Source organism: Mixophyes fleayi, chromosome 2, assembly GCF_038048845.1.
Source record: "Mixophyes fleayi isolate aMixFle1 chromosome 2, aMixFle1.hap1, whole genome shotgun sequence".
In the NCBI taxonomy this organism is placed as follows: domain Eukaryota; kingdom Metazoa; phylum Chordata; class Amphibia; order Anura; family Limnodynastidae; genus Mixophyes; species Mixophyes fleayi.
This window is the reverse complement of record NC_134403.1, coordinates 195,195,725-195,209,063: the sequence shown is the minus strand read 5'-3', so window position 1 is coordinate 195,209,063 and position 13,339 is coordinate 195,195,725. Positions and strand designations below refer to the sequence as shown.

Here is a 13,339-nt window from a genome sequence, read left to right as displayed (position 1 = left end):
GTAATTACCCGCAGGTGAAGATTCAACTGCTTGAGGTTCAATACTGGCCTGAAAGAACCATCTGGCATTTGGACCAAAAAGAGGTTGGAGTAAAACCCCTGAGTCCTTTGATCTTCTGGGACTTTCATTGATCCGGTGAATCCAACGGTCCACCGAGGACTCTGCCCACTGATCTTTGAACAGTAGCAGACGTCCCCCCACCCCCGCCAACATTGGAGGGTGGGCGTCATGCTGCCAGTTTATCCGGAAGCTTGGAAGAGGGACGGCTCAAGGAAGAGGAGGAAGAAGACTTACCTCGGAGAGAGTGTCTCCTGCCTCCAGACGACCTGGATCTAAATGTCTGACCCCTGCCAGACGAGCCCTCAAAAGGGCTGTCTGAACGATCTAAACCTAGGAGTCCTAGGCTTTTGAGTATTGACTGGTAAAAAGATACTTTTGCCTACTGTGGCCTGGGAAATCATTGAATTGGGCCAAATAACACTCGGCTTGAATAAGGGAGGGACTACTTTTGGGACTTGATCCCTACGAGATAGGTCTTCCTCCTGCAGAGGGTACAATGACAATTACCTTCTTGGAATAACAAACCTTTTGTGAGGTTGTTTCCAAGATGCTACCGCAAACTCTCTTAACTCCACAGAAGGAGAAAAACGGACCGCCTGTTTAGAGACCTTCTTAAAAAGACTCTGAAGACCTAGCCTCTTCTAAGTCCAAGAACCCTAGGGTTTGACGCACTGCTATCACCAGGTCGTCCATATCCTGATATTTTGGAGACTCCTCTGAGTCCACCTGTGCGCAATCTGAGTCTTCTACAACTTCACCTTCCTCTTCTGAGGATCTCCGACTCCGAAAGAGCCAGAAGTGGATTAGCTAATCTTTGTCTCTTGTTTCTGGGCAAATGCCTCGGACTCTCTAGAAATCGGTTTAACCAATCTATACCTCTGACTAATGAAGTGGACCAAGCCAGTTCACCCATAATAGGGACCTGAGAGGCAATACAGAATGGTGTTAAACTAGTCCTGAAGCGAAAGACTCAATATTCCCCATGACCACCCCTTTCCATAACCTCCCCGTGTTCCTGTACTCCTCTCCGTGTTCCTGCTGCCCCCAGGCGATCTCTGCTTCTCTATAAGCAGAGTCTCCTGCATAGTGCTCCTTTCACCAGCGCACTCTCAGCCCGGACATCGCAGACAAGTTTCCCCTCTCCTTTTCCTGAGGAGGGAACTTGGTCTGCTCCACAACATCTCCTTGCTTCGTCATGGCCGGCCAGAGCACCTGAATAAACAATGTGACGGCGACTTGTCTAAGCTGCCTGTCACACTGCAGGAGGAGGCTGCAAAAAAAATGAAAAAAACGTCCTATCAGTGAGAGCCGTCCGGCTCTCCGCTGACAGCCACCTCTCCTCACCCGAGAGTGCCCTGTAATACAGAGCACACTCGGTTCTAGCTAAATAAATAAAAAGTTAAATAAAATAAAACAAAACTATATGGTGAAAACCTTCACCAAAAAAGAAAAACAAGCCCAACTCCTTTGGGCACCAAACTGAAACGGAGGACTCTGGTGGTTTTCAGGGGGAGGGGTCTGTCTGCAGCTGAAGATTAACTTGATAAGTGCCGACTCCTAATTCCCCCTCACTCAACCCCATGCTAGCAGTGTCCCTCAGATGGATGAAAGAGAAAAGCGATGCCCTATTTCTTGGTGCCCTATTTTCTTAAAAAAACTGAGGAGTTATGGTGGTAGGCATATAGAGGGAGGAGCAAGGACCAAACAGGTTTTATTGTAGAATTATTACTCCTGCACATCGCTTTCTATACCCCATGGTTAAGCAGCGTCCCATAAACAGGATGAATGAGAAGACTTCACAAACAGAAAATTGACAGGTAATAAAGTCCCCCAGTCCCTTCACTCTCATGATTATTATAAGCCATAAGACTTTGCCAAACAGTAATTTTACGAGAACTGAAAAGTATGTCTTATTGAAAAGGGTGGTTTGAAAGTGGTAAGAGGTTGGATTTTGAGGTGACACTTTTACATGGTGCACACTGTACTTATCGCAACTCATAATAAGGGACCAGTGAAAATAAAAAAGTGTTTTGTAAGCCCAATGTCTCCACATAGAGTAATACAGGTCACTCTGCAAAGTGCGTCAGAGTGTGTACAACTTTAAATTCAGGAGAATCCCTGGTGATATCTGAGCTGCTGTTACATAAGCCAGCTTTTGATTCAAATATTAGGGCTTCTTCACTATGCGAAAAAAAAATGTAAATTTTACATACATAAAAATAAATAACACTTTTTTTCGCCTCTTATATCTAACTGAATATTATTCTTTCACAGATTTAGACAATCAATGTTTAACCGTCGTGTGTGATGCTCAAAATAAACCTTGCCCATAAAATGGATGTGATGCTGCTCTCTCATGCAACACTGAGCTTGTATTTACATACTCACCAGGTCGGCTTGATTTGGCACCAGAGGGAGTGGCTGCAGACATATCTCCTGTGAGCGATGAACGGCTTGTGTGGATAGCGGCTTTCTTCATTTTGCTGCTCTGAACTGGAGTTACCTTAAAAATGCCCAAAGATAATAGTTTACACCAAGCTTAAAAAACAGAATATTCAACAAGAATGATAGCCATTTTATATATCCTCTATATTTGTTTTGCTCTGCTGCCCCTTTGAGGGAATAAAGCATTTTTATTTCTGATTTTAGCATGTGTTTGTCTGCAGGGAAATATAGCTGACATTTACTATACTAGACCTTAAAAGACAATCAGTCCTTAAATTTCACATGAGCAAGTTAATAATACGTGCTCAAAGTTGAAGGATCACTAAAACTAACATTCAAAGTTTTCTTATATAAATAGGTTACTGATAACATTAACAAATATATATGTAAATGTCGTCATACCTTGAAATTAATTTTAGCAGCTAAAAGCAAGTTACTGTTCTATGCTATAAGAGGCTGGTGTCCTTCAATGAATCTGCTCCCTGGAATGATATCTTTAACTGAAATAACTAGTACTGATAAGCTCCTGAAACTACATATAAATATTATTTTAAGCTTAAGCTGGACAGAAGCTGTGATCCAGGTCTGTGTTTTATAGACGAGTGACGCTTGTTTAATGCCTGGGCTGAGCGAATATCGGAACCAGATCTCTACCATCGTCACTGGGCTCTGTTTGCGTGGTCAGTAGGATTGCCAATCAAGTCAGAAAGTGTGGTCAGAAGATGACGAGTGCACAGGCTGAAATCGGTCATCTCCTGACCATCAACCTGTGCACTCGTCATCTTCTGACGCATTTTCTGACTTGCTTGGCAATCCTATGGATTTGATTGTATCAGAAATGGTCAAATTCCAAATATCAAATGCAGCGCATGTGGCCAGCCTTGATGCTGCAAAGAAACTGTTACATTTAAACATTGTATTTGAACCATAAGGCGGCAGTAAAATAATGATTTGGAAATCATATTTTCAATTACAGGATGTTAATAAAAAAACAAATAAAAAAGGGTCTAAGGCCTTTTAATTTATATGCATGTAACTAAAAAAGAAACTGAAAAGATTACAAAACTGGGCAAGGAATACTTAATTAATAAAGGCTTTGGAGCCTTAAGTATTCACAAAAGTTTTAATTAACAGGCAAATCTTAATTCTATAGTGGTGTGCTCACAATTAAAAATGATAATATAGTAAATACATCAAGATTTTTCTTTGTTAGAAAAACTATGTTATATATACGCATTTGTCTTCAGCTAAACAGATGGAGGACTGTGCTCTATGTAAATTTTTAAAATACTAAAGCCAATGTTTTGTTACATGAATATACTGCATACAGGTGACATGACACTGTCCAATGAGCATGCATGGAGTCTGAACATTTATAGATTTCTGTTTATATTTTGAGTAACACCAAACTGTGAGAATTAAGATTCAGGAAGTGTAAAAACAACAGTGTAATTAAAATCATGCATCCATGTCCAGGAGAAGAATCCATGTTATTTTAGTAAAGATAGACATTTTTGCTTAGTTTTTCAAACAGTGATCATATCAGCATGCCTTCAAACCTCACATATTAAAAGGAAAATCAATCATAAAAAGGAGAAAAATCAAGCTACTTGGAGCATTATACACAGGAAGGCAGAGCATTTTTCATCCATTTGCAGACAGGGCAATTATTAGTTGATTTTTGGAAACCAGATGATGAAGCAAAGTGTTAGCAGGAAAATGACTAATGGAAGGGAAAAGGGTTGAATCTCCATGTCTGGAGGACCATACTCTACCTCACATGATGGGATCTGGTAGTCTGAGAATTCGGAGCCCCTAGAGGGCGTGCCAGCCTTGCTGTTTACAAGCCATGGCTTTTCGTAACAGCGAGATGGCTGCTGTGGAGTCTGCGAGAGGGGCAAGGGCACACAGAGATGGATTGGGGAAACCAGTGAAGATGAAGAAGGGAGATGAGTTGGCACAAGGAAATAAAAAACATAAAACAATGTCCAAACAAAGAAAGCAGTCTGAATAACAAAGGACTGGAGCAAACAACCTGCCACAACTTTATTCACATAGTAAGATACTTATGATGCTTGGCAGTACATGGATTTAATGTACATAATAATGATACATACGATTATAGCCTCAGGAGCAGATGTATTGCTTCTGTCCTGTACTCACTGAGCCACCTGTACAATATGTGGCTTTCACCCACCAGACCTCTCTACCATATATTCTCACACAAGACACATTATTCAGTCACCTAGAGTACTCCTTATCAGCCTCTGCATTTAAGACTTTCCACATTGTAGTTAATGGAAGCCATCCATCTGTTCTGTCTTATTCATGGATCTAAAATTTTCAGCAGCATATTTAAGGCACAGTACTCACATTATATTTTTGTCACTTAAATCCATTCATCCTCATTTATTTTGTACACTGTATTCATTTTCTCAAGTTACCGAATGAAAATCCTTCATGGTCCACACATCATCTTTAATAGACTTTCTCCCAAATTCCAACTTTATTATCTCTACATCCCATTCATTGAACTTCCCACACCCAGATAACCATTATAATGACCTAAACATTTCGTTTTTTCATAAAAAGTTATCCAACTCCACCATACCCTATTTTTGCACCTGAACCTGCTCACGGTAACCTTAAAGCCCTATACACAATATCTTGTATACTTTCATAAGCAAAGCTTTTAACATGGCTGTATACATATGGACATCATCTCAGTGCTTTTATTTCAGAGACACAGTATAAAGCATTTGCCAGTCCGTACATAAAACAAAGCACATACAGTTAGTTCTACATCATGAGTAGATGTATCACACACACACACATATATATATATTCCAGAACTGTACAAAGTATAGGCGTTAGAAAGAAGGAAGGTAGCTGCTCTGCATAACTTTTATCCATTCACACATATGCTACTCTCCATACCTCATTCATACACAGGTTTTACCTTTGAACCACTGGCAGGAGTGGCGGGTGAGGATGGGACGGATGTACAGCTATGGTTACTCTGGCTGGCACTTGAACTGGACCTTGTGGGAGAGGCAGTCCTGGAAGACGGTTTTGACCTTCGCCCTCGTGACCTGAAAGGGGTCATTCCCTGGGAAACCCCCTCTGGCAGAATAAACTTCTCTCGCAGCTCTAGATTTGTCCTTCCCCTTGCTGTTTAAAATAATTATGGAGCGTTAACATTTTTCTTATTCTGTTTCATAAACATGACACACAAGGTTTATTGTAAGCACACAAAGTAAGTTTAGTTCAGCAAAACACCAAGTTATTAATAAGCTGTAGCCAGTAAACACATATTAATGTGAATAGTGAAAGTTGAACAGCAGTCACAAACATTTATGTGAGAAGTATAGAAAATGTTGCAGTGGTTCAGGTAAAAACAAATAATCATTAGCAAATAATAGGATGAGCTGGCTTTTCCATGCTTCTGTCACCCATCTTATAATCCTGAATGAGAACATCCACATCCCGAGTAATAGTAATTAGAACATATGGGCAGATGAAGCTTTAGAACAGGATGCAGTATGATCAAGAGACAGCAATTAAACCTCATTGTGAAACATTCTATCCCTGCAACTTGACTTGCAGTCCAAACAATTTTATGTAGTAACAAAATCAAACTGGGTTTTACAGAAGCACTTTAGAACAAACTATGCACTGCCTGGGTTTATGGCATGACATTGTAGCTTATTCACACCCAGGGATAAGGATTCTTATTTATTTTTACAGATAAAAACAAAAGAATCAGGAATGTAGTATTCTTAGACAATATGGAGATTCTTTTACTAGAAAAAGTATTGTTTCAGTATATATTCACCAACAAATACAAATATTTAAAAAAATAAAACACATTTACTTTTGGTAAAGTAAAGTATGTTTCTCAGTCACAAATATTATTGCAAGATATTAACAGAGTGCAGGGCAGTGTTACTACAAAGGATTCTAAGCAAAATGTCACAGTGCAGTGTGTTCACTTAGAAGAGGATTTGCTGGTTATAAGGATAAGCACTTCTACAAAGCAAGAGCAATTACCGAAACCTATGGTAGAGATGGAATCGATTCTCTTTAATTTACTCCCTGGATGGTGAACTAAGGAGAATAAAAGAGGTGCAGAGGGGAGAAAGGGATAAAACGTAAGGCATGCAAAATGTTTAGCCAAGTCCAGCCAATGACAGTATTTATTGTATATCAAGATACGTATGTAAATTGGGAGCATTGCATTCAACACAGGCCCCATCAAGCTGTATCATGCAGCATCATTAACACGTTCTGAAAGTATAAGCTGTAAAACACCAGACCCCCAGCTTCAACCAATGACAATATGCAGCACTACATGTAAGGAAGTAAGAAATAGATGCAAAGAACAGAACATTTACTCCACGCAGCTTACAAATCACTTAAGCACAAAACAAATTTAGTCATACTCAACTACATTACCAAAGTAATCCACCCCAACCCATGTGTCCAAAATGAAGCCACACTGCCATCGTATGGGAGGATACAGAACGTATGTAGTATTTCACCAGTGGGCGAATATCAGTACAAAAGACTGGAGCAACCTTCACCATTGGGAGTCAGAACAATGCTTAGCCATATATACCCCTAACACAGGAGATAGCTTCCGTTTCTTCTGTCCTGCCAGGAAAGTAGGGACTAGGAATTGTTTATTAGCTATGGCATCCAGTGTCCTCCATTGGAATCAAAGAAAAGAATTTAACGTACGTACAAAAATTCTATTTTCTCTTAGATGCATGGTGGACACTGGAGACTGTGGGGATTGTCCCAAAGCTATTCCTAAGGGAGGGTATTGCTCCAACGTCACAGTGCATAGCACCTTTCATACAAAACTGGCATTTCATGACTTTGGGGTGTCTCCATTCATCTCTACAGACGCAGAGTCACACCTAGAAAAGTTTTTTCCTACTTACTGTTAAAATGTGGAGGCTTATAATATTGTTTAATTGATTCTCACTCACCAAGTGTTGTATAATGTTTATTTTGGTTTGCTTTCATTTCTTGCACTATTTGCATTTGTGCTGCTTAAATGCATTTTCTGCTTTTGCTTAAAGTAGTGTATCTATAGCTAAACTGAGGAATCAAGTTCCACTTTCTACAATCATCCTGCCACACAGTGGTGAAGAAGAGACACTTCAACCAGCTGCAGTGACATTATGGATTTCAGTCCTCAACAATTCCATATAACTACATGATACGGTGGAAGATATAGCTGAACTAAAACATACATATTAACAAGTTTTAAACATTTTTCAGTTTACTTTAAGACTATTTTAGACCGGGTTTAAAATCTTATAATATGTAGATTATTAAATCATAATCTAATAAAAAATACAGTAACACATTGCATAGTATCTAATATATCCACATGCAAATAATTCAAATTCAGTTGTCAAATCTTTAAACATATAGTGAAAGAATATGTGGCTTTAAAAAAAAAAAACAAAAAAAAAAAAAAAACTTTGCAGTTGTCAACACAGAGCTAATTTATTTTCGTCAATCAAGAAATTCTTACCTCGGCAAGGATCGTTCTTCACCAAAAATTCATCAAGAGCCATCCAGCCTCCACCAACACGGACCATCACTGTGCTGCGCAGTATACGCACCAAACGCAACTGCTGAGAGTCTCCAAACTGTGAAATCCATAAAACTGGTTACTGAAAGCAGATCCTGACAAACCTAATATAAATCAGCAGATTAAGTCACCCATATACCACTACAAGCATATATAGATATATATGTATCCATATGTGTGTTTTCATAGATCCATCAGTTAGGGTAGATCTATGTGCGTGCAAACACATCAACCAATCGAAAATCTTGCCGCAGATCTGGAGAACAAGCCTCAATCCCAGAGTCACCAATTAAATCCTGGAACATATGGGTTTCAGCCACAAGAAGCTTGTTACACTCCATTAATCTGGCAGTGTGAACAGGTGCATCCATGACTCCCAAAACCTGATTGTATGATTAGTTATAGAAATGGATGTTAGTATCCCCCACAATGACACTCTATTCATAATTCAGTCCCATTGCTAGATTATGATAAAGTCACACCTAGTTACATGCTCATGCAGCTGTCAGGTCATTGGGCTCCTGTAAGATCTTATTGATAGCAAAACTTAATTTGGCAAAGTTGACTCGTGCAGAGAGAAACAGATTATGATTTAATTAACAATCACTTAAATAATTTGCTCATTTTAAGAGTAGTCACACGAACAGGTCAGTTGATTGTATTTTTTTTCTTTTAAAAGGACATCTCACAAGAAGATCCCAATCAGCCCTTAGCTACAATGATCATCATGAATGGCATGTAGCTATCCCAAGTTAAAACACCTTACAGAATCAAGACAACTGTTCAGTCTGACATGCAGATCCTTTCAGACTGTATGGAGCATCCACATAAAACTTTGTGGGTTTGTTATTTGAGTGAGAGAAAGATCTGTAAACAGCAGAGATGAATCTAAAGTGATTGTAGAAATTTCAGTTTGTCACAGCAATAAGAAAAGAAGAATTTAGTATGCAAGCATGTGAATATCTTGGAAGCAAGAGGTAGCATCAAAATACACTGTACCTGGTTCCCTAGGAAGAACTACATGAAAGCACAAAGAAAAAGAGAGAAAACGCTTTAGTTTAACATAAACAGCAATTGCACAGAACGCAGGATAATATATTAGTGTCACAGACATAAAGGTAGTGTACCAGCTAAATTGGTAAAAGGTTAAAAGTACATTTGAATCTCATTATGCATTTTCATTTAATTTATTTCTGTGTCACACATAGAAACAGACACTTCTATGCTATGGCTTTATTGCCTTTCATTGATCCAGTTTCATTTATCAACTCGCCTGCTTTGGATCAAATTAAGTGGCCATCTTTTGTCAGACAGATGATGTGCTTTTAATATATGCCTTGTGCAGGTTCTTACCAATAAGACTATTGAAGCATTATATTTTACAGAGAAGCTTAAGATTTTACTCACTCTGTATTTATTCTCTCCAATCTGTTCCACCTGGAATCTTTTTGCACACTTGCATTGTGCCACTTGCCTGGTGACCTTTAAAGAGAGATGTCACATATCTCAACACTGGATCTTGAAGACTACTGGAAAATCATTGGTCCTTGTAAAAGGGAGTTGCTGGATTACCTCATCCTCGATCTTATCTGCATCAGTGGTTGGCCGATAGGCATCTTTGTTGGGATGAAGGGCGGCTACAAATTCATAATAATCTATGTATCCATCACCATCCTGGTCAAAGATATCAGCTACAGCTGTCATTTCAAGTTTCGTAGTTGGAAATTCTGGAGAAGACATAATATATTGGTAATAATCAAATAGGGGAGGAGGTTGGTATGACAGTTGTGGTAAACTTTAAACATCTATACATTATCATGTAACACTTACTGGATGCCAATATCCCATCAATGAATTCTTGTCTGGTAATTTTCCCATCTTGGTCTTTATCTATCCTACGGAAGAAATCCATTACCCGAGACTTCTTGTGATTCATCCAACGCATGTACTTCTTCCTCCAGATGTCAAAGTCAAAGTTGGCAAACTCTTTTAGCTGAAAACAATAGACAATTTACTCATTTTATCACATCACGGCAAGCATGTTTATATATGCTTGTAGGGTAAAAGAAAAGGAACATTCACAGCTCTCCATCATTTGTCCCGTACCTCCTCCAACCTATCTAGTGCATCATTGAGCTTTCGTTGTCTCTCCAGGGCTAGCAGCCAGACCTGCTGCCAACGTGCAGACAGTTGATTGATCCTCGGGTTCTTGGTCTCTGACTGAGAGGGGAGCTGGAAAACAGGCGGGGTGGACTGCACCCTAGGTTTCCCTGCAAGTGCAGTAAATATGCTTATTAGATGGTCAAAAATTTCAACAGAAACCTATAGAAAAATGACTTCATTAAGTTGAATTATAGGACTTCAATAGCAATAGTATCATTTACATACAGAAAAATAAAGTACAAAGAAAATTTTCTTTCCTGCAAAATAAACTCAATTTATAATAATGTCCCATGCAGACAATGCATGGAAAGTTCTGTATAAATATTTTTAAATAAGATAAAAGACACTATCAAAAAGCATTATCTACAGTAGTATAGCAATCATGAAGCTTGGGAAACTGGATGTGAACGTTAAGCGGCATGTGCTCCAACTTTCCTGAGAACTTCAATGTGGTCTCTGACACGTGAACATGTATTATGTTCCATATGAAAAAAATTAAGAGTGCAATGATCGACAATATGTGTCCTAAAACACTATGGTAATCTAGAGGACTGTAGTGACCAGAGTACTGCAACAGCAAAATTACATAAGACTATACTCTGCAATGCCACTCACTGTTTCGAGTCTTGTCATTAAATGAAGCATGGTTGGGATCTGTTGTCTTCCTCTTATATGTCTTTGTCACTCTATCTACATCTGGTTGCTTTTGAGTCATTTCCTCCATGAACACCTGCAAATAGAGAGAGTAGCAGGCAAGTGAGCAACTCAGTAGTTAGTACTAGCTATACACCATGGTTCTGTGTCCCTCAATGTTACATAAGAGAAGTGCAACTTTATTCGTAAACACCACATTGGTTTCCACATTTTTAAGTAAAGTTATGCTTAAAGCGAGATGAGATTAGATTCATTTACATCCTCGCTTACAAATACACACATACACATAAATATGCCTTCATACAATTCACTTGCCAAGTTCAGAGGTTGAACAATGGTATACTAATACCAGCCCTAGAAATCTCACCTGATGCTCAGAGATCAGAGCCTTGACCTGTTCAATGTTTTGAGGCATGGACTCCTGATCCCTTTGGATTAATGTGGTTTCTGCCCATTGGATCCAAGATAGCAACTCATCCAGAAGGTCAGAATTGGCTAAAAGATCAGAGAGGGCAGCCTGCAACCTCTGTTGGTGTTGGTTACCCCAAGTCAGTACCTTAACACAGAGCAAGAGTTAGTAAACCAGTAGTTACACATAAATATGTTCTGAGGTATTTATTAATCTGAGGTATTTATTAAGGCATGCAGGGTTTTTAAATTGGTCTTCATGACCAAACAGGCAATGTTTTAAGGATATTTAACATTTGGATGTTAACAGTCTGTGAAAATGGAGTGGGACATGTACAAAAATATATTGTCAAATGCATTTAGTAGGGTTTGTACTGTGTAGAGTTTATGACTTAAGAATAGTAACATTTCTGGTGCACCTCTTCAAATCTTGCTCGTATGATAGTGATCCAGTGCTTGACGGTGGTGATACAGTCTGGGTGGCACACAGTGAGAATCCCTTCTCCCATACTGACAGCAGTGTTCACATCTACTTGTTTTTCTTCTACTTTCTTCATAAACTCCTAGTGATGCAAATCACAAAATGTGTTTGAATCACAATTAGAAAAGCTGGGTATGCAATAAAAATGGAACAAATATTGGGTAATCTGAAATAGCTAAGTAAGCACTATTATTCTCAAACCTTATGAACATCAATGAGTGACTGCAAAGCCTCTGCATCATCAGGTAATGCCCCTCGAAAGCGCAGGGTCTGTTCTGCTTCAGAGAGCCACTCCAGCAGCATGTGGACAGTGCTACGGAACTCCTCAGCCTAAAATGAAATGAAAATATAAATATATAATATTTTAGCAAGCAAATACACAATGGACACACAATATTAAAGGAATAAATTGTGGAATGTATTAAATATTTGCAAGAGTAAGATGTGTTCTCTTGTAAGCCATCACAACCAATATTCACCTGTTTCAGAGCTTGCTCCAGGCGAGTTTGTTTGGACACAGACAGTTTGCAGACAGTGTCCCATCTTGTGCTAAGTTCTTGAAGTTGAACCTTTACCCATGTGGTATCCTCCCTACTGCTTTCCAGTAGCTCCCGGGCAGAACGTTTCAGAGCCTGAACACTGCTGGTTCTCTTTCCAAGCTCCTTCTGGAAGACCTAGGAAATGCGAGGGAAGATCATTAGACATTGAAGGAATGTACTATGACAGCAAACACTACTGCTGAGATTATTTCCAGAAACGCTGATGAATTAAAAAAAAAAAAAAATTAGAAATAAAATCTAATATTGTCAAATAATCACTGAATCACATTTACTGTTTTGGCAATGATCATGCATCAAGTTCTTACTTTATGAGCATCCATCAAGTTCATCACAAGATCTAAGTCACCATGCACAGGTTGATCTTCTGCCAACTGAGGTTCCACCTTGTACAGCCAATCAACCAGTGCCTGCAAAGCATCCATAAACTGACCAGAGAAAAGCAAAGCTTCTTCCAGCTTGTGCTGCCTACAAAAGAAACACAGTATAAGCTTTCAAAATCAAGCTTCCTTATGTACACCTTTTACATATGTACTACAGATGCTATATAAAACATAACATAATTGACAGTTAAGTAACAATTATTGGTTCATGTTATATTTGAAGACAGATGTTTAGGCATGCAAGAACGTTTGGATATCACAGAGACATTTAATTTCATAGGGTTACAATGGCAACTACTATATTATAATAACTAAAAAGGCATGCAGCAAATCTTAGCTAAGCAGATATAAACAAAGAGTGAACATTACCTTTCCACTGATTTTCCACACACTGTGTCCCATTTATCCCTCACTTCTCCAAGAAGGTGATCTAGTTTCTGAACGTCATCACTCAAAGAGGCCTTTTCTTTTAATGCTCGCCCTGTTTTGAGAGTTGTGTCATAAACAGGCTGTTTACTGCCTAACGTTTTCTGGAATTCCTATAGTGTGCAAGAAAAAGGTGAAAGTTGGTTGCAAGTTT

General features: G+C 38.9%; 1 protein-coding gene across 1 annotated transcript in view; it reads right to left on the bottom strand.

The window, feature by feature from the left end:
* The window catches only part of MACF1 (microtubule actin crosslinking factor 1), a 246,258-nt gene that overhangs the window by 6,358 nt on the left and 226,561 nt on the right, over window positions 1-13,339 (bottom strand). Inside the window, exons 84-97 of the mRNA XM_075197744.1 lie at window positions 13,129-13,298; window positions 12,685-12,844; window positions 12,299-12,493; window positions 12,021-12,149; window positions 11,758-11,901; window positions 11,298-11,486; window positions 10,892-11,006; window positions 10,220-10,383; window positions 9,944-10,106; window positions 9,686-9,840; window positions 9,521-9,595; window positions 8,054-8,171; window positions 5,465-5,676; window positions 2,449-2,563 (exon numbers count right to left, since the gene is read on the bottom strand). Of these exons, the coding sequence (XP_075053845.1) occupies window positions 2,449-2,563; window positions 5,465-5,676; window positions 8,054-8,171; window positions 9,521-9,595; window positions 9,686-9,840; window positions 9,944-10,106; window positions 10,220-10,383; window positions 10,892-11,006; window positions 11,298-11,486; window positions 11,758-11,901; window positions 12,021-12,149; window positions 12,299-12,493; window positions 12,685-12,844; window positions 13,129-13,298 (2,104 nt within the window). The remainder of the gene's footprint in view (window positions 1-2,448; window positions 2,564-5,464; window positions 5,677-8,053; window positions 8,172-9,520; window positions 9,596-9,685; window positions 9,841-9,943; window positions 10,107-10,219; window positions 10,384-10,891; window positions 11,007-11,297; window positions 11,487-11,757; window positions 11,902-12,020; window positions 12,150-12,298; window positions 12,494-12,684; window positions 12,845-13,128; window positions 13,299-13,339) is intronic.